Raw genomic sequence first — 21,215 nt, 5'->3', positions numbered from 1 at the left:
TGAGTGTTGTTTTAAATGAGCAGAAAGTAGGAGCAAGCCGAATAGGACAAGGAAGACCATTCCAGAGAGTCGGGGCAGCTCTAGAAAAGTCTTAGAGCCATGCGTGTGAAGAAGGTATGAGTGAGGAAGTCATTAGTAGGTCATCAGAGGAGCGGAAAGAGTGGCTAGGGGGATATTTTTTTACCAGGTTAGAAAGGTAAGTGGGACAAGAACTGTGTAGGGATTTGAAGGCAAAGCACAGGAGTTTGAATTTGATTCTAAGGTGAAATGGAAGCCAGTGAAGAGAACTACAAAGAGAGGCAGCAGAAGAGTAGAGGTGGGAATGATGGATGAGTCTGGCTGCAGCATTCATAATAGATTGTAGAGGATAGAGTCGGGTTAGTGAAATACCAAGGAGGAGGATGTTACAGTAGTCCAGATGAGAGATGATAAGAGCATGTACAAGGAGTTTGGTGATCTCTGGGACAGGTAGGGGCAGATTTTGGAGATGTTGCATAGGTGAAAGTGACAGGACCTGGAAATGTTCATTAAGAAGCCCATTTATTTTTAAAGAGCAGTAACACACCTAGAATACTGCGTTCCACACATCTCTTTGCACTGCTCCTGCATTACTGCATATATGCTTTGTGTTGATGCACTCAGGTGTTATTTCAAATGGATCAGAATTGCACCATACTGTAGCACATGTGCTTGCTGTTAATGCATGTGTTGTGACAAATTGCACAAATGTGAAAAGAGCTGGAAGCAGATTGCTCCATGCATGAAAATGTGTGGTTTAAAATGCACACATAGAGCTCTGATGGGAGTCAAAATCAAGGGTACTGTTTATCATAAGCCTTTAGGTGTCCTATGATATTCAATGTATTCATCCTAGACCAGCAAAGCCCCGTGCTGGTGGTAGTGAAGCTGTCGTCCTGTGGGAGGCGCCTGTCCTCCACCAGCTGTATAATAGCTTTCACAGATGACTCCTCATTCAGTACAGCAGGATGCCTGCGCTCCACTTCTGACAAATCCAGCATTCTGCACGAAGCTCTCAGTCTGCCAGCTGTGGAGCAGGAATAATACTCAGCCCAGGACAGACCTCCCTGATACGGATTATCTGATCCAGGACTTTGTTGAGTTGGATTTATACCTTGTATCCTGCACACACCTGGGTTCATGGAGCAGAGAATACTCCTCCTATTGGGACTTCTGGTCACATCCAATACAGGTACATGATAGAACAGCTTGGGTCTATACAATCCAGGTGGAATTAGACTGGAAGAGAACCAGAAGTGCCAGCATGTCTGAACTTTGCAGGAGACATTTTTAGGATGGGCTAGGCTACTACCCTCTAACTACTTTACTACTAAAAGTGCCAGCATGCCTTCTATATGGTCTCTATTGAGACCTATTTGTTTTATCTGTAAAAATGTTGGCCTTACTCATTTTGTATGTGCAGCAGGTGGTCAGTCATGCTGTTTAGAATTTAGGAAATACAATTTAGGTAGAAACAGTTTATTTTGTCTTTTGAAATCTTGTTGCTTTTTTATAATATTATAATGACATGTTTTCAATATTTATATCATGACAATATTCTGCATTGTTATAGTGAGCACTAGGCTATAAAGATCACACTGTAACCACACAGAGATTTCCATCTAACAATTTCCCACAGTCATGGGCTTGATATAAAAAATATAATTTTTGTCTAAATGTACAGATTTGCTTTGCAATTGGTCATTTCCTAATGACTGATTGTACAAAATGATTTTCTGACAGGTGTAAAAATCCTTCTTTTTATATGGTCATTACTAGAGATAATGTATACTGTGATTTATTGCAAACATTTTAGTTTCTTTAAGGCCCAATCACTCCTTGGCGCCAGGGTGCCTTCATTATTACATTACCTTTTAATGAAAGTTCTAGCAACAAACCAACAAACAAGACATTGTACAAATGTGTACCGTTTTTGGATATGTTGCCATGTGTTGTGGTACAAGGCATGCATGTGGAAGCTGTGTTTCTTTGGGGTGCCAGCTTAAATTGTTGTCTACCTCAAGTAACTGCATTCACCTGAAACCATAAAACTGTATTTTGGTCCCATTGTGTGCAACATCACAAATGCTTTAGAACATGTAATACATTTAAAAACAGATATTTGACTTCCAAATAGCAAATGTTTTATTATAACTTATATATTATTTATTATTTTCATATTTTTAATTACAATATAGTTAAATCTGGAAGCAGTCATGTACATACAAATCAAGGCCAGTTTACTCAGATTTCTCATTTTTGTGCCATTGTTCTAATAATATAAGCATGCAAACCAGGTTTATGTAAATCATTGGGATGTGTTCTGAAATGTTGAAGATATTTCACTATTAATCCAAGTCATTTCTTTGGCTGTAAATGTCTTCAGGAACAAGTCATGCTGAATGTGATGTCTATTAGGTATACCAGGGCCGAAAGTGAGAACTTTATTAGATCATCAGATCATCTTACAGTGGAATGATTGATTCTGCTTTTCTGCTCCTTCCCACAATGCAAGTCCATGAGTTAACTGACCAATGACAGTTTGATGTTACTGGTTGCAAATAAATACCACATTTTCATGGAGGAGTTCTACTAAAAAATGATATGTAATAGCTGTTCATCTCGGCTCTGTTATAAAACAACATCACCACACAAGCACATTTTCATTCCTGTGTGAGAATCACAATACCCTACTTCAATGTATATGTTTATTATCATTATCCCCTCTATCCCTTATAATAAATCTGTGATAGTTGAATTTTCATATTATGCAGAACATATTACGCAGCGCTGTAGTCTATAGTCATGTCACTAGCTGCCCCTCAAAGGGGCTCACAATCTAATGTACCTATCATAGTCATATGTCATTAATACAGTCTAAGGTTAGGCTAAGGGGGGAGCCAAATAACCTAACTGCATGTTTTTGGAATGTGGGAAACCAGAGTATGCGGAAGAAACCCACGCAAACACGTGGACAACCTGCAAACTCCATGCAGATAGTGTCCTTGCTGAGATTTGAACCTGGGACCCAGTGCTGCAATGGCCAGAGTGCTAACCCAGTTGAGTGTAGACATGTATTTATTAACTGTTTTTATTAGATATGAAGACTGTGTAAGTGTACAAGTGAGATGGTGCAAGGACTTGGTGTAAAATTACCTAGAAATCCAAATGTTGCATAAATTACAAGCAGTTAAACAAGATAATGTTGTGCAATTTTGTCAACCAGTAGTTTTAATGTTGGTCTTTCAAAATCCCTGGCCACAGGTGCTTATTTAAATTGTAACTCTTTATTTAGGACTTCTACATTTTTTATTCTACCATAGGTGCAGTATAGTGTATTTTTTGTAATCATTGTGTTTATACATCAAGCTAATATTTGTACACAAAAAGTTACTAAACATTCCCTTTTAAGTCTGTAAAGGCACCTGTTAGTATTGTATGGTAAAATGCATTTGTATCATTGTACAACAGTGTGTTCAAGGAGAAAATGCTTTCATTTTTTGTGTGACTTTCACATCTACAGGCTACTGTTCGAAGAGTTTTACGTGTTATGTGTTACATGTTACGTTACGTTATATGTCCGATATACAGTAATTTTGGATGCACTAACTTATTTATATCAAGTAACATTTTTTGAACCAAAAAAATGAATACTTTAAAATGATTGCTGATGAATGGAGTTTTTCCAAAAACATTTTTAATACTTAATATGTGACAGTCTTGTTTAAATCATCTCTTTTATTATATATGTAGTTAATGAATGTGATCTCATGTCTTATGGAGAAGTGTAACAAAAGGAACCAAAAGCCCCAGCACTAAGCAGTTTGTGTCCTACTTCACCCTGTGTGTTTTAGCTATCCTAGAAAATACAAGATACTGCTAAGAGAAACCAGTCGCTTATGTAATGCAGCATTTATGTTTTGTGTGTTAACATAAATCCTAAAATTGATATTTTTTCAAAGTCCAAAACTGGGGACTAAGCAATCTACAGAATATATGGAGGCTGTTGTCTCAGATCTCTCCTTCTTAGAGTAATGGTTGTCTATCTGTTATGTAAATTCAGTATTTAAAACACTTTGAGGCAGAAACCCAGAACAACCATGCAAATCGGGGGCTCCAAATTCACTATGCCACTACACTTTTCACTATACTTTCTAATCTGCATGCATTTTGTTTGAGTCAATGACTAACAGAAGCTGAGGATAGCAAAACAACTAGTATTTCTCGTAGGAAGTTGGCAATGACAGTCCCCAATTTCTCTTGGTACTGAATTCCTTTAAGAGAGTAAGTTTATTAATTAAGCTTTTATAGAGAATGTCAGTTCTTGCTACACAATGCCTTCTCTTCGTTTTCAGGATCTAGTCTCGGGGATATCGCTTATCCCGACTGTATGGTTAGGGATCAGTGTCAAGTCTTATTTGCTTGATTGATTGATTATGACTTGGGGAAATGTCTAATGAAACGAAAGCATACTTCACAGGCAACCTATATCTATCTATCTATGGTAATTTTCCTACTTTACACTAATAACAGGGAAATTCTTGTTCTGTTTAGAAACGTTTTTTACAAATTAAAACTACTTAAAGTGTATGTCAAGCCAATAACTTGTCCTACTAAAGTGTGTTTAAATTGCAGGCAAAGCTGATCACAGATCAAACATTGAGTTCTGCATTTAACACATTCATTCAGGAGGGCTGTATTTAAATACTACAGGACCCCTATTACCACCATAGAAACTATGTAAGGAGTGTAATAATCTAAAGCACCCAAACAGGAACAATGGTTTGTTTTTAGGTCAGCCCCCCCCCCCCTTTTTTTTTTCTACAATATGTTTTACAATTTACACCACTCATAAATAACTTTCCAGCCAGCTAGCCAAGCAACTAGATGTTTGGGAGAGGGCTGCAATGGCAGCTCATGCGTTTTCCCCACTATGGCTACCATGGATACTCAATTTCTTTTCTTGTTTCTTTTCCCTCTCCCCTAAAAATACAACACATTTAACACGTGCCAAAAAAACCGTTGATATTGCCTCAGATCAAGTGTTGTCAACATTACCTCATTCTTCCCAGTTTCCTTCTGAACAACAGATAAATCCCCTTTGTTACAAAGATAAGGAGAGGGGAAGACCTTATCTACAGTACAGAAGGTAAATGTTATTAACCTAGGACAGGAAATTTGATATCTGCAGGTTATAAATCTGAAAATAAAGAACGTTTTTATGTTGTGAGTACCGCCATATTCTTCCAGTACATTCAAGGTGTTGGATTTTTGGCCATTTTATTTAACCTGGCATGTAAGAGTTCATTCAGTTCTGAGAGCTGTGCCCTCCTCCAAACTAGTAACCAGCTGTTTTTCCAATCATTAATTCCTTAACCGATTGTTCTGGATTGATGAACAAAGTTGGAGCACTGCTTTACACATGTCAGAGTTGCAACGGAGAGTTGCATGCCCTTTTCTGACAATTACTTGAGATGTGTACATAGCTTATTGGGTGACGTTCACCATGACTTGCTGACTAAAACAAAATGTAGTGCTCCTTACATATACTAGTCTGTGCTTTAGTAAAGCATAGTGTGATCCTTAAAAACCCTTTTTGAGGCAAAGTTCAGCAAACTAAAACAAAAAGCCATTACTCTCTAAAATGCCATCTAAAGGGGAAAAAGATTAGTTTTGTTATCACAATAAACAAATACACAGTGCAGAAAATAGGATGTTGCAGCCACTTTTTAAAAGATGGGTCGCTTGATAAGTATCCGCCATCATTCCTATGTGTTTGTAAGTGTTACATGTAACTTAGAGTATGGTGTATTTATCTGAAATGGATAATGACTAATGTTCCCAGGGGCTTTGGCAGAGTTATGATTTCTACAAATAAAGAATAAACCTGCCCAAGTCAAGACAACACAACTTGAGCTAATCTCTGCTCCTGGTAGTACCCATGTATGCCAGTAAATAACTTACATAGACATGCCAGTGTTTCATGATGCAACAAAAAACTTGCACCTTGCAGGATTTTGGCACTTACGTAGCGCTTGGTTACTTGGCTTGTCAATGCAACTGTATTGTGTGCTGCTAGTCATTTTTCATTGTGTTTGCATGCAAGTACAAGCAAGCTTGTTTCTATACTGTACCCCGGGGACTGTCACAGCTGCATATATACCGGTATGTTCATCTGCTAGAAAATTGAAGGGGCTAGCAGAATAGATAAAGCAGCCTGCACTGTTAAAATAGGATATCCGCCCTTGTCACATGTCAGTGCAGTGCACTGTGAGAGGTATTTGTGTTTGCTATTTGTGGTAACTGACTTTAAAATCTGTAAGCCACAGTCTCATAGGCTCACCATGTACTTTAAAAAGATAAAGGTATGTGCAAGCACCTCTATCTGCCGCATGGTAAGTTTCAATATTTTGAGATATGAAAGGTTGCCCCTTCATCCCCTTGATTTTCAATCACCTGGATTCATAAGCATATGTACCTAGAAAATGCAACCAAGCCATTAGGGTGGGCTCTAAAGGTTTCTTTTTTGCAGGCATCTTTTATTATGGCTCTGACCCCCCCCCCCAAAAAAAAACAAAACAGTAAACTCTAAAAATGAGACAAGTTAAGAAAATAGGTGTATTTGAAGAGTATATGATGAGATTTAAAAAGTTTAAATATTTGCTTAAGGTAAGATGAAGGGTATATTGCCCTGGCTGGAAATGCTCATCCAAAATTAAACATATTTAAGGATAAAATCTATATTCCTAATTTACAATACAGTAGACAATGTGCAGAGTTGAAGTATATTCAAAGACTGATTTATGTAATGTAATCCCTCCCCTACATGATGTACCCAATGACTACTGAATGAATCAACAAGGAGATTAAATGCTTCCTATAATGTGGTAAAAGAGTAGGGATAATGTATCATGGTGTAACACTAGCTTGACTTTTAAATAATTACAATATGATAGATTTAACCCTGGAACAATTACATTACTGTGGGAGTTTTCTTAACTTTTTTAGAGACATCATGAGAGCATGGTTCTTATTATAGCATCTCTTAGAAGATAGAATAGAGAATTCTAATTTATTACCAACTAAACAGAACCCTAGAATGGAACCAGGTTCCATTCAGAAGCTGTCCAATGATTGATCAAGATTGGGTTTTCCCTTCTAATGAAAAAAATTGAAATGATACAGGGAAAATATCTGAGGAACTGGGTCTACTGAAGCATAATTTGTCCTCTATAGAACTATAATTGATTATTTTAAAAAGAATTAGGTTAGAATGTTTGCATCTTGGGGAAATGGAGTTTATTTTTTATTTGCCAGGGAAAATTACTAGTGGGAAAAAGATCCATGTGAGAAGTATTTATGACCTAATTGCTTCCAATAAACACCATTAAGTTATAGACTTATACAATACAAATGGAATTGTTTTCCAACTAAATTAGAAGAATAATACCAGATCGGGTATAAAAAAGTTCATACAGTCATTCATCGTAATCCATTTAGAGAGCTGCTTTTTAAAATGAATGAATTTAGGATATATATTTATATCGATGGCACAATATTCCAGCTGAAATGGAAAACAAAATTCTCGTTGCTTAAATTGTAGAGCTCCTACTCCCAACCTAAATTCTGGAACCAAGTAGCAGTATGTTAGTGTAGAGTATTGGCAAAACAGATAATCTCATTGAAATCCATATACCATTGTGAGGGCCAACATATTGACGTCTTTGTAGTTCTGACCGTTATTATTACTTTTATGGATTTACTTGATCCAATAATGGGATTCAGTGAGTAGAGGATTTTATATACCAAAATCTTCAGGTTTTGAAGATGAAATCTAATGGTTCAATTGCAAAAAAAAAAAACTACACATTAAACTCTGCAACAGATGCTATTAGCTTGAGAAATCATTTGGATTTGGATCCTGCCTGCATCTCTAGCATTAAAACATTCCCATGCATGTGTTACCTGGAGCTCCACTTTTGTCTCCAGTAGTGAATATATAGATTCTTGACCACACCACAGTTCCAGTGTCCCTTTATGCTCTGTAGGTTTGTAAGCTTTATCCATCTACCAAAAGCTTTAGCTCCATCTACCAAAGCCTAGTAATTAAAGGACCCTATTGAACTGATTCCCTTCCAGGTTTTACTTTGGTGTAAAGACTTACATATTTTGAGTTTGAGTTTGAGTTCCATGGTTTTTAAAAGCAGTTGATCCGTCTTGCTGAGTATTTGGCACCAAAGGGTGGGGCTTTTATGTATGTGTGTGTATTAGATTAAGATCAAGATTAGATTAAAACTAGTTTTCCTTCTTTACACAGAGGTAATAATGAAACTACTAATTTATATGCAGCACTAGGTCCCAGGTTCGAAGCCCAGCCAGGACACTATCTGCATGGAGTTTGCAGGTTCTCCCCGTGTCTGCGTGGGTTTCCTCCGAATACTCCGGTTTCCTCCCACATCCCAAAAACATGCGGTTAGGTTAATTGTCTACCCCTAAAATTTACCTCAGACTGTATTAATGACATATGACTATGGTAGGGACATTAGATTGTGGGCCCTTTTGAGGGACAGCTAGAGAAATGACTATGGACTTTGTACAGCGCTGCGTATTATGTTGGTGCTATATAATTACTGTGTAATAATAATATATATGAAAGGGCTATTAGACTATCTATTCCAAAAAGAGTTTAAAACCCTTGTTTATTGAGACCAGAATATTGATTGGCTTTACTCCTAATACTGAAGGCAGAGTTAGACTTAAAGTTAGGATGAGAGTGAATCAACAACAGTGTGGGGAAAATTCTGTAGTGTGGGGAAACTCTGCTTGGGGTATATGGCATCATCCGGTAGAGCTTAAGCAAGTCAGTGAGTTCAAAACCCAGCATTTACCCAAGAACTAAAAAAGTTTTGGATGTAAGAGAATACGTTAGGAAATGTATTTACCATTCATGTTTTGCAATGAAGTAGCTCCCTGTCACTTATATTTATTAGGAACCCTTGTTTTTTTAAATGTCTGAAAAAATCTGTAGGGTGGTAAATGTTGCATTGCTTATATGTAATTTAATTAGTTTAATTTAGTTCTTTAAAGCCAGATTGGTCATATAAGGAACCTTAGGTAACTTTCAGTAAGGCTTTTCTTTGAGCATACCACTAGTAAGTATCTCAAAGGATTTTTTGGGAACTGTTGTTGTGATTGCCTGCATATTTAAGCCTTTCTATCCTTTTTTCCAGGATTTGTGCTTGCTCTTCTACCACAGCTCTCAGGGGCAAAGGGGGGCCCCCAAGTTAAGGAAGGTGGAAGAAAGGCAGGCAGGGGGGAGAAGGAATCTGCAGCCATCTTTCTACAATCAGGAGTAACACTACCCCCAGCATCCACTTCACCTGGACCCCAGGGCACTCCAATACCAGGATATGATCAGATGAGCCCTAGTTTCCACCTGGAACCAGATTCTGGGGGCTCGCACAGGAGGGAGAAGCGTTGTACATGTTATACGTACAAGGACAAAGAGTGTGTATACTACTGTCACCTGGACATCATATGGATCAATACGCCTGAGTAAGTAAAGGTATACATCTTACCTCCTCTTCACAACCTATCTGCATTTCTGAGACCTGGAGATCTGGTGTTTGTCTTCCCTGTATTCTGAGACCAGGAGCTTGTGTTTCTGTGCTTAGATAAAAATGGTATTGTGACACCGGGTTGAAAGTAAAGAATATTATTTTGGTAGGGACTACCACACACTTACAAGACTAATATAAAAGTTTCTGAAAAAAACTAGGCTTCCCAAGTGGCTTTTATATTATCTATATATTACAGTCATGAGAGAAAGAAAGTACACCCTGTTTTAATTGTAATCAGGTCCTTAGCAGGTTCCAAATTTATTTTTATGTAACCCTGGGTGGTAAGTTCCCATGATTTCATAGTTGTAGAACCACCTTTTAGCAGTATTGCCTTGTTGTTTTCTGTATGACTTTGTGTCGCTCACATTTTTAAGGAGGAATTTTGGTCTATACCTCTAAACAACATTTCTTCAGTTCATTAGGGCTTTTTAAGGGTCTCCTAAGGTCCTGCCACAGCATTTCTATTGGATTGAGGTCTGGATTTTGAATAGCCATTGCAACACTTTATTATTTTGGTGAAGATGTCCTCAAGTTTGACTTAGTATAACATAGTATAAAATTTGGTATACGGGTGAGTTCATGCTAGACTCAATGACTGCAAGGTGCCCAGGTCTTGTGGCTGGAAAAAAAAGCCCAAACCATCACCTCTGTGTGTGTTTGTTCTCATATGTTATATTTGGTTTTCGCCAAATGTAGCGCTGTGCTTTATGGACAAACATCTCAACTTTGGTATCATCTGTCCAAAGAACATTGTTCCAGAAGTCTTGTCGTTTGTTGTGTTTTGTTTTTTTTAAAAGGGGCTTTCCACTGGAAACCCTGCATGGAAAGACTTTTTTTTCTCATGACTGTAAATGTTTTCACACAATATTTATATATCCATAAGTCTTTGATGAAAGTTCTGTGAATTGAATGTAAAAATATTGCATACCTAGACCCCCTTACTGTGTATTGGGGTCCATAACAATTTTCTTCTGCTTGGGCATTGTGCAAATGTTCCTAGTTTATTGTGCTGACTTTTGTACTCAATATGCTGAGTAATAACTCTGATCCCTGTGAAAACAAGCTGCCCATTGACCCCAGAGTTTATTTAGACAATTTCCTTGCTTGTGCATGGCTATCTGTGCACTGGGAGCTATCCAAATAAACTGTTCATGGCTAATGTATTTTTATTTGTTACCAAAACTTTTTTTATTAAACAGATCAGCAAGAACCTGAAAAGGTGGGTTGTTTTTACATGTGACATCATTTACAGCTTTGTGTCAAAGGAATTGCAAAATGTGTGGATTATGCATTAGGTGGTACAAAAATGGTGCATGTTAAGTAAGTTAACCTATCTTATAAAATAAAACCTATCAATTATAATAGAGAGCTATTGCATAGTTACCCCAAAGCCTATCTCTGGGCAAATATTAAAAATAGCAATATGGTGTAGAAATATCTTGGTGGTGTATATGTCTGTTGTATTTTGCCATAGTAATAATTGCTAGTATTTTGGGTGCTGGCAGCATGTAACACATGGGTTATATGAACAAAATATTCTCTGTGATCAGCTTTGATTGGTTGATGATGATCATGTGATTGGGACCCTCATTAAGTGCTTCCCTATCCTCTCTGTACACTCAAGCCTGCTCCTAGCAGCCAAAGCTAAAACTGGGCTTCCATGATGGCCTTAAGACCACAAAATATAACCAATTTGCTAATCTGTGCTTTGTATACTTGAAGAGGTTAATGATCTATGCAGTAGCAAGTGTCTGTTGTCTTAGGAAAATAAAATGAAAAAAACATTTTGTGGGGTTTATGTAAAGCGAAAGAACAGAAAATCTAAAAGAAAGCTTTCCTGTCCCCAGTGTATGAGGTGTCGCAATTGTTCTTAATACAAATAAGGCAACAACAACTGTCATTTATTGCAAAATTCCAAGAAGTATCCAGGAAAAGCAGCAAGACATCTTGTAAAACTTTAATATAAAAATTAAACAAATTGTGTAAATACCGTTGGTAATTTGTAAATGAATTTCCTAGCAGTGATTAGCCGCTGGAGAAATGTCAGCGCGATTTGTAATTTTTTTGCTAGCAGTGATTAGCCGCTGGAGATATGTCAGTGCGATTTGTAATTTTTTTGCTAGCCGTGATTTTTCTTTGTGAACGTCAGGTGCAAGATAAGAAAGTGGTGATGATACTTTGCATTTCAGTAATGTGATGATGTTGCATTGGTTGCTATTTGTTACTGTTGTTTGTCTTACTTTTTGCCTTTTCAGTTGTGTCATGTGACTGTGATATCAGGGTTCTCTAACCTAATTTTGTCTTATGCAGATGATTTATTTTAGCAGAGTTTGAAAAATCATCACTACCTAATGTAGTTGTTGACCTTCCACAAGGAATATGTTAAGTTAGAGGTGGTGTGGAATGTGTAAGTTCCTCAGAAGCCTAAAATCATAGCTTGAAAAAGTCCCTCATTTGGTAAGGCTTTCTCTTTTATATTCTAGTGGCTTTGTCCCACTTTTCCACATTTTTCCACATTTTAACACACAAACTATAAGGACAAGATAGTACACATGCTATACAAACTGCAATAATTCACACAAGGGATAACCAGAATATTGGATATAGCCCAAAGCAGCTGTTAATATTTTAGTAGTTATAAAAGCATTTCAGAGGATACAACCTTTTCATATTATTAATAATTATTAAACAGTATTTTTATAACACCAACGCAGTGCTGTACATGGAAAAAGGGGTTGCAAATGACAGGCAGATAGACAGTGACACAGGAGGAGGAGAAGACCCTACCCAGAAGAGCTTACAATCTAAGAGGTGGGGGAAGTATCACACAATAGGACAGGAGATATAGAATGGTGGGAAGTAGTGAGGGTTTTAGGAGACAGAAGAAGATGGGCAGGTGAATATGAAAAGATGGGTTTTTAGTGATTTTTTTGGAGCAGACAATGGGAGCAAGTCAAATAGGATGTAGAAGACTATTCAAAAAAGTCAGGGCAGGACAGGGCTCCAGGAAAGTCTTGGAGCCATTCATGTGACGAGGTTATGAGAGAGGAAGCCATTAGTAGGTCACTGGAGGAGCAAAGAGAGTAGCTAGGAGTGTATTTTTCCATATACCTTTGGAAACCATAAACCATAATCTCACCGTTTCCTGTGCAATTTTTTTTCATGGAAATACTTGTAAAACTTACACACCACAAAGTCATCAATGAAGCTACTGCCTAAAATCCTCCACTGATAACCTGGCATTCTGGCAGAATCTCACCCATACTTTTTGGTTGTGCAGGCCAAAGGTTCCTAACTCTGGCACTTTTGTATTTTGCATGATAATTGGGCTTACCTCTGATCATGCCCATAAAAACGAATGTGCTCTGCCTCCGCTACAGTCTTCAGTAAAGTATTGAATCACTGAAGAGAGACTTTAGTACCAGCAGATGCTCATTGTGCACGAATGTATTAAAGCAATGGAAAGATTTTCATAAAACCACAAGTTGGGCTTCCCACGGGTTTAGGATTTGATTTGTGGATTTTATAATATTCCCAATTTGTTCAATGATTTTGGTGTATTTTAGAATGAGTCCTACTAGAAGCTAAGAGCTAATATGTTACACTACTGTTGTGTGTATGTGTATATTATTTATATAAATATTTTGACATTTGCTTTTCAAATCTTACATGGATACACATTCCTCCCTTGGCCATGTCAGTTTTGTTTCTCATCTTTATCCATATTCTCATCCCTGACAGTACCATCTGTTCTTATGTATTAATATATCACAACTGTAAACCCTTCGGTGCAAGGTTATTTCAACTCTGTGCTCTGCATTGTCAGGGTTATAAAAGGAATTTAGAGATAGCATAGTGCTCAGTCCAAATGTTTTCCTGTTGATTTCCAGATTATTTATTTTGTAATGTAGATGAGCTCACTGTTGGATACAGAGAACATTATATACTCTGGGGACTATTAATAACCTATTGTAGCAATGTCATTGGAATTTCTCATAATTTATATTACATTCTACACCTCTCAGAGGGAATAAGTTTGTTGTGGGAACTTCTATGAATAAAAAGCTGCCTAATTTTAACAGTTAAATACTTTATGTGCTTTTTTGCCTTTTTCTCATTAAAAAACCTTCAGATTCCAGCAATTTAAAAGCTGCCCCCTCACGTCAAATTACCCCCCCCCCCCTCAGTTGCTCTCATTGGGGGTATTTTTAATTTTTTTAAAAGAATCCCTTTTCCAGAAGCCAGTCACTTGATGTCTTGGAGACCCCTCATCGAGAGGAGGAGTATATCTATTATACCGAGGTACCACTGTAAAGTCCGCTTTGGAATAAATCCAAATTGGTATAAGTCCTATTTGGACACAAAAAATTTTGCTTGGTATACAACCTTTGTGCTAGAACTTGTATGGGTCAAAATGAGTCATACCACCGCGCGCCACCCTTATTTACCCCTCTCGAGACAAAGCCACCACTGCCCACGAGCGTCAGTACGCCAGTTGCTACCATTCAGTGAACAACCCCGCGCTATAACTCTCTGTGAATTACATAACATCTCCACCCTTCTCAGCACCATCCTAGTAGGCACTCGACTCTTCTCAGCAAGGTAAAGTGAGGGTAAATTTTCATTTATTTAATCAAATTTCTTTTGTATTTATGTATTTTAGTATTAAGCAGTGTTTAAATTATTTCATACAACCCCATCATTGTATAATATGCCAATAACAATAGGATTTTTTTTTTTCATGGGACCGGATTCATCATTTTTCTTTTATTTCTTATGGGAAAAATGTGTTTAGTATAAGTCCAAGGATCTGGAACGGATTAGGGACTTATACCAAGGTACCACTGTATATAAAATTGTATGTATGTATGTTCCACCATCACTCGAAAACGCATGGGGGCATTTCAACCAAACTTTCCATACATATGACTGAGACTCAGAGCTATATTTGGATGTATGTATGTGTTATCTATATATATATATATATATATATATATATATATATATATATATATGTGTGTGTGTGTGTGAGATCACTAGGAAACACATGGAGACATTTCAACCAAACTTGCTAGACATATGACTGAGACTCATGTGAGTGCACCGCTGATCTTTGTAGAGCGCTGTGCTATATGTCAGAGGTATATTTGCATCTATGTATGTATGTGTGTGTATTGCTCAGCACACAGTGTGCCTTTTGCTTATATTTTTATATAATTTTTTTTGGACTATAATATAATATTGCAATAAATAAATACCCGGACAACACCGGGTAATCAGCTAGTAGTGTAAAAAAAGTGCCCCATAATGCATTTGGCACCCCTTTTCTTTAAAGCTGAGTAATGGGTATGTGTAAATTGAAGCAGGTTATTCTGGGACAGTAAAGGTAATGGTGAGCCAGTTAGCATCACCTCTCTCTGTAAGGTGGTCGGGAGGTTTTTAACACTGAAGCAGTATGTCGGTGGAATTTGGAACCATGGAGGTTGAAAAGGAGTCACTGAAATGTTATAAGGTTATTGGAAGGAATTGTGTCATGGAGTCTGTTCACAGCAGAGATATTGCTGAAGCAGTTGGAGATGGTGCAGGTCAATGAAGGGTAAATGCACACTCTTGAATGTACATTGCAGACAGGTCATGCGCAGCTCAGCTTTTTTGCCATAAAACCAAATCAATCAGACAGGTAGCAATATTATTGCAGAAGGTCTCTTTCTGCAAAATTGACCTGTTTGATCAGTATTCCTATCAGTGTATCTTTAGTTCCACCATACTCTGCTGGTCAAAAATTAGCATAGAGGGTCTCTGGAGGAGAAACTGAAGAGTGTGTGCTGGAAAGGAAATTGTGTGTGCATTCTTTAGAGTTGACCTCTCATTGAGAGAAAGACCAATGTGTGTGTAGGAGGTGTAATATAACTCAAAAAGGATCAGGAAGACTTGCATAGTGCAAAGTGAAAGCAGTAATTTCTGAAATTATTAAAAGCCAAAAATGGCAATTGCTTGTTTAACTCTGTATAACCATTATGTAAGTATAAAGTTAAACTGATTCTGGCTTTTCGTCAAAATGCTATACAACATCCTGTAAATTTACTGATAAAAAAAGCTTAGCACATAGTATGGAATTATGAGAACAGCATAAAAGAGAGGCCCTGCAAGGCACGGTACATTTGACAGATAACAAGCAGAATTGATGTTGTGATCTTTGGAAAAATCTTTATCACTGAGGCTGGGCCCAGGTCATCCAAACAGGAGTGACTAGCAGGGCATTTCTCCAACTTGGCACAAATTCTGTGCCCATTAGCGTTGCCTTCCATATCTTTTACAATGGACTCTTGGAATGTGCATGAGAGAGCAGCAGGATAAGATGAGTATTTGGAACAAGACCAAAGTGCAATGGTCTGATTGCTATTGCTGGCTTTGCAGTAACTACTGGGTTAATGATGATTATATTTTCATATGTCTTCCAAAATGAAAGGGGGGGGGGGGGGGACCTTTTTTTTGCAACTTTTAATGGAAAGAACATTACCTTGCTCCATTATTGCATGGTATTTCCACATCACTGTGTAGTATTCTTTTTTAAAGGTTTAAAATACATGTATGTATCCCATAGTCTTTCACAGGTGTTGATAGGATGGTAACAACCATGGTCACAAAGGAAATGGTATGAGCTGAACATATTATTGGAATGATTTACTAAAGGAATTCAGGCTGTTCACTCACCAAGGTGAATTATCACCTTGCAAGGGATAATTACTTTGCCTATTGAATGTGGTAATGAATTACTGTGCAAAACAATACATCATCCCATGCAAGGAAATCTAAAAGAATGGGTTTGTCCTTACACATAATTGAATGACTGAAATCATTAAAGCATCATTTCCTTTATTAAACTCAAAAAGTGAGATATCACTTGAAAGGGGATAATTCACTTTGCTATGTAAACGGCCTATCTTCTATTGGTAAATCGACCCCATCGTCTCCCTGTTGGGTTCCCCTGTCCACATACATTAGATACATTTTTATATTTTTATTGAGCTATAACAATTATCAACAATATTAGATACAAATTGAAGTAACGGTTGTTGTAGAGAAACTTTGGAATAACAATTTACCATACATTGGCAATAATGTATACATTCAGATTGTAGACAGACAGTTAACATCATTCAAGACAGATCTACATAGCAGAGTTTATTGGACATCTATAGGAGGATCATTTTCCAGTTCTCTACGCAAGTACCAGGTGGTGTGATGAAAACAATTGTATAGCTTTATTTTTGTTGTGTGTTAAGTGTGGCAATAAAGCTTTCCCATGTTTAAAAGAAAAACTGTGTTTTTAATTCTTTATGCATAGAAGTTTCGACCCATTCCAATTTAAACCATTCTTGCAGTTTAGCTAGGAAGAGGCGTATTGTTGGGGGGTTAGTTCCAACCAGCAGTGAAGTATAATTTTCTTGGCTACTGCTGAAAGAAATAAAGCCTGGAAAAACGAGAACTCGCCATCATCCCAAAAATCAGAAGTGTATGGTATATGATTCAGCAGTTTAGTACAGATGTAGTGTATGACTTGGCCTCAGAAACGTTTAATACACAGACATTCCCACAGGTTATGAAAAAGAGTTGCGGCAGGGGCTCCACAGGTATCTCCAGCAGAAAGTCCCATAAAATGGGCCCGGTTGGGGGAAATATACTTCTTTTGAAAGCGATGGAAAAACATCTTGCTTTTTTAAATTTGCCTCTCATTTCCCTTACTGTAATAGGCTGCACAACAAATAATTTTTTTTGTCAAGGGTAATTTTACATAATGTCTCCTAGTAGTCTTGGCACTGTGGCATTTTCACAATGTAACTATTTATGTTTTAGGATAACTGGTCTTCATTCTAAGAATGAAAAAAAACAGCCTAATATTCTGAGTCCCTGCTGTGAGACTTTTAAACTCTAGTGTAGCTTTATACCTCTTCAAAGCAACGTTTCTTTATTTTGGTGCCAAAGTTTCGCTGTCCACTCATGAGAATGGAAAGCCATGCTGTGCCCTGAAAGATGATCCAAGGTGCTTGCCCTCTGATGTTTCATATCTGCAGGAGAAGGCACGCTTGGCATGTGATGCAATAAATGCTGTTACTTTCTGAAAGTGGATCCTCTTTGAGAACTGTGTACTAAATATTCCAATTACTTGCCAAAGTTTCCTGGGCTCGCTGAAACACGCTTAAGATTTGGGTACCCAGGGGCATGTGCTGATAAACTGGCTGATTTTTGGGGATGATAAGTCAGCTCTTAGAAACATGATGTTCAGTGTTGGTGTTTAAGGTACCTGTAAAAAGATCTGTAAAGCAATACAGACAATATATTCATACTACCGAAGTACAGAATGTACCAGTAGCACTCTAAACCATTTAGCTGGGAGCGTAGTTTGCCCAATGACAACTGTGGAACGAAATGATGATGGCATTCTTCCCTTCTTTTGCTGTTTGTTTGCGGTTTAGGAATTGTTTCATGCTTCGGTAAACATACACAAGTTGCATATAATTTAAAAGCTACAAACCGGTTAATTCATTTTACAACAGCACTGTGTTTACTTTCTCTCATGCTTTTTCTCTGTATGAAAAATTCTCTCTTGGTAAAGGCAGTTTGCTTTCCTGATAACTTGAAATCTGGTAACTGACAGAGCAGTAGGGGAGCTCCAAGGAGCACAAATCACCAGAATCAAAAAAGCAAAAATGGAGAGATTCTTGCACTTAAGATCCTAAGCAATACGTTTACCTCTATTAAGACAAATGATATTACCAAATTTCACTCCTAATCTTTCAAGACTTAAAGTTAGAGGTGCAGTGCTCCCTCCTGTAAACAAGTTAGGCTTTTAGGGTACTGCTCAAAATTACCATTTTTTGGATATCTGAGACCCATAGCTCTCCTATGAGAAGTGTGCCTGATATACAGCTGTAGCATTACTATTGGGTAAAAAGTATAATACATTTTATAAAGTACTAAAATGCAGTCCAGTACTGTATTATATCTCAGGACACAGATGAAGCCTAATCCCATTGACTGACGTGCTGGGAATTTGGCTCCCTATAAGTGATTTACTGCCTGTGAACTCTCTGGAAAGTCTGTTCTTCTATCTCACCCATGAAAGAAACATGTTGATGGAGGCAGTGCAAACTTTTTAAAAATGTAGGGTTTATTTTAGCATTTAATAAGGCAAAGAGCATCTACACATAGCAAGACATTACAGTTTATTGGTATTTCAAGTCAGTTTTTTGGGTTAGTAAACTTCTCAGTTCCTAATTGTTTTTTTTTTCTTTTTTGAGTTTAGTATGTTGTTTAACTAACTACATATTGATCAAGAGACAATTCTTTGTTGGCAAAACTCTAACTCTGTGATTATCCTGCTTTTTCTCCCTGCCAGCTGTTTTCTTTCCTGCATGGTTAGTCTATATCTGTCATTCTTGGTGCAAACATCTTCACAGTATCTGAAGCATTACGTTGTAGGAGTGGTGTCTCATCTGGGTTTTTGCAAGTCCGTTATCTTACATCTCATCATTCTAAAAAGTGTAAGATGGAGTCATTCTCTAAAAGATAAAATAAACCTTTGCAAGCGAGATTTTTTTTTGCAGAAAAAGGAAAAAGAGGTCTCGCCGGAGAGGAGGTGAGTATTGAGTGGTCTAGCTCTGCATTAAAGAATATTTTTTATTTAAAATTAATATTGCAATTGGCTCTTTAGATGTATGTCCGGTCCCCTGATTTAAAGGGAAACTATGGGCTAAATAAAGAAATGACAAATACTTCGCCGTTTGTCACTGGTAACCACCCATAACGATTTATTATTAATATATTATTATTATTATTTAAGTTGGTCCTGCCAGCAGATCTGATATTTATTCCATTTAAATGAGGTGACAACATTGTTTGTAAACTATACAGTTAAAAATAATGATTTTATTTATATAACAAATATATACCTAAACATAGCACACAATTTCATAAAAATTATAAAACGTTCAGTTATGGAGCTTTTTATTAGGACATTCCTTTATCAATTCTAATGCTGTGGAAAGCCATCAAGGACCTAAATGTGGCAATATTTGGCTTTTCTCATCCCAGTAGTGGCAGCTAAGTTGTTTCAGCTTTATGGTTCCATGCTGTAACTGGGTGGCTGGTGTCCGCTTCCTAATGGGTACTGCATGCAGTCTTCACAACAATTATCTCCTGATGCTGGGAGATTCCTAATTGTACAATCCTTCCATTTGTTCTCATTCCTGAGGGAGCAACCCAAGAGCTGCAAAACACGTCGAATGAAGGAGACTCCCTCTTCTATAAAATCGACACCTTGATGAACATCGTTTTGGGGAGAATGTGACTATATACCGTAAGTAATACTGCATTGCTCTTTATAAACACAACTCATTATAAAATGATTGTGAAAACAGAAAATGTTTTTGTTTTTATGAAATTGTGTGCCAAGTTAAGGTATATGTTTGTTATATAAATAAAGTAATTCTTTTTTAACTGTAAAGCCCTCGAAAGTCCTACTTTGGAACTCAAATGTTCAAAAAACTGACCTTGGGAAGTGGCCTCTTTTTTATTGTAATAAATAAGGGCCTTTCCGTTTTTTTATATACCATTGTTTGTGACATAACAAAGCAAGATTACTACCCTAAGAGTAGGTTCACACATGTCTTTTCATCGCACCTTGCCAGCCACTCGCATGGCAGTGCTGGTTCAGAAAGTGTCTGCACATGTGATCGCCTCTCTAGGTATTCACAGTCTGAGGTACAGAATGGGTATATGGTGCATTTGAGTCTCTCTGGGATTTTTATTTTGATACACTTTTTGTAGCTAATGCTGTGGTCCAATAAAATCCTTAAATCATAGTGTTAGGTATACATACTGGAAAAAATCCTTCCTGTAGAGGTGGTGGTGAATGATGTTCTGCAAATGGTGGGGAAAATTTGCAGTGTTAAAAAGGGGAGAACTGTGGAGGGGGCCTGTATGAGGGAGAGGCACATCAAGTCTTTCTTTGGTGTACTTCCTTTCTCAGGACATATATATTCTCTTACATATACCTTACAATACCTTACAGGTACTTACAATAGTAAATAGTAAAAAGTAAAATTACAGTAACCCATACAAAACCTTCAAGAAAAGTTACCCTTTGGCATGGGATTGCAGACTCCTGTCTTTCCCAACATTTCCTCTCTGTGGATGAATATACAAAGAAGTTGGTTGACCGTTTACTCCTTTTCTTACTTTAGTATAAATTGGAATGCCTAGAAGAGCCAAACATAAACATTTTTGTGAAGCATTTTGCAGCATGATAGATTTTTTATTATCCTGGGATGTGAACCGATTATCTAGTAAAGTCTGACAATTTTACAAAAATAGGTTGGGTTTGCACAACCTATAACATCATTGCACTCTAGTGGGGGGGGGGGGGGTAAGGCATGACTACTGTACAATGCATTATGTAGAAATCATCTGCATTTGGCATATCTGAGATCACCCAGTTCTGTAATTATGTAGAAATATCTCCTTGCTATTTCCACTGGCAACACAATATTGCAACTCCATCTTGGAGTTTCTTGA

General features: G+C 37.3%; 1 protein-coding gene across 1 annotated transcript in view; it reads left to right on the top strand.

The window, feature by feature from the left end:
- The first annotated feature begins 989 nt into the window (after positions 1 to 989).
- Positions 990 to 21,215, top strand: part of EDN3 (endothelin 3) — a 69,635-nt gene continuing 49,409 nt past the window's right edge. The window contains exons 1-2 of the mRNA XM_072414487.1: positions 990 to 1,210; positions 9,249 to 9,573. Coding sequence (XP_072270588.1) covers positions 1,159 to 1,210; positions 9,249 to 9,573 — 377 coding nt within the window. The 5' untranslated portion in view covers positions 990 to 1,158. The remainder of the gene's footprint in view (positions 1,211 to 9,248; positions 9,574 to 21,215) is intronic.

Source organism: Pyxicephalus adspersus, chromosome 6 (genome assembly GCF_032062135.1).
Source record: "Pyxicephalus adspersus chromosome 6, UCB_Pads_2.0, whole genome shotgun sequence".
NCBI classification, from domain to species: Eukaryota; Metazoa; Chordata; class Amphibia; order Anura; family Pyxicephalidae; genus Pyxicephalus; species Pyxicephalus adspersus.
This window is presented reverse-complemented; position numbering and strand designations above follow the sequence as displayed.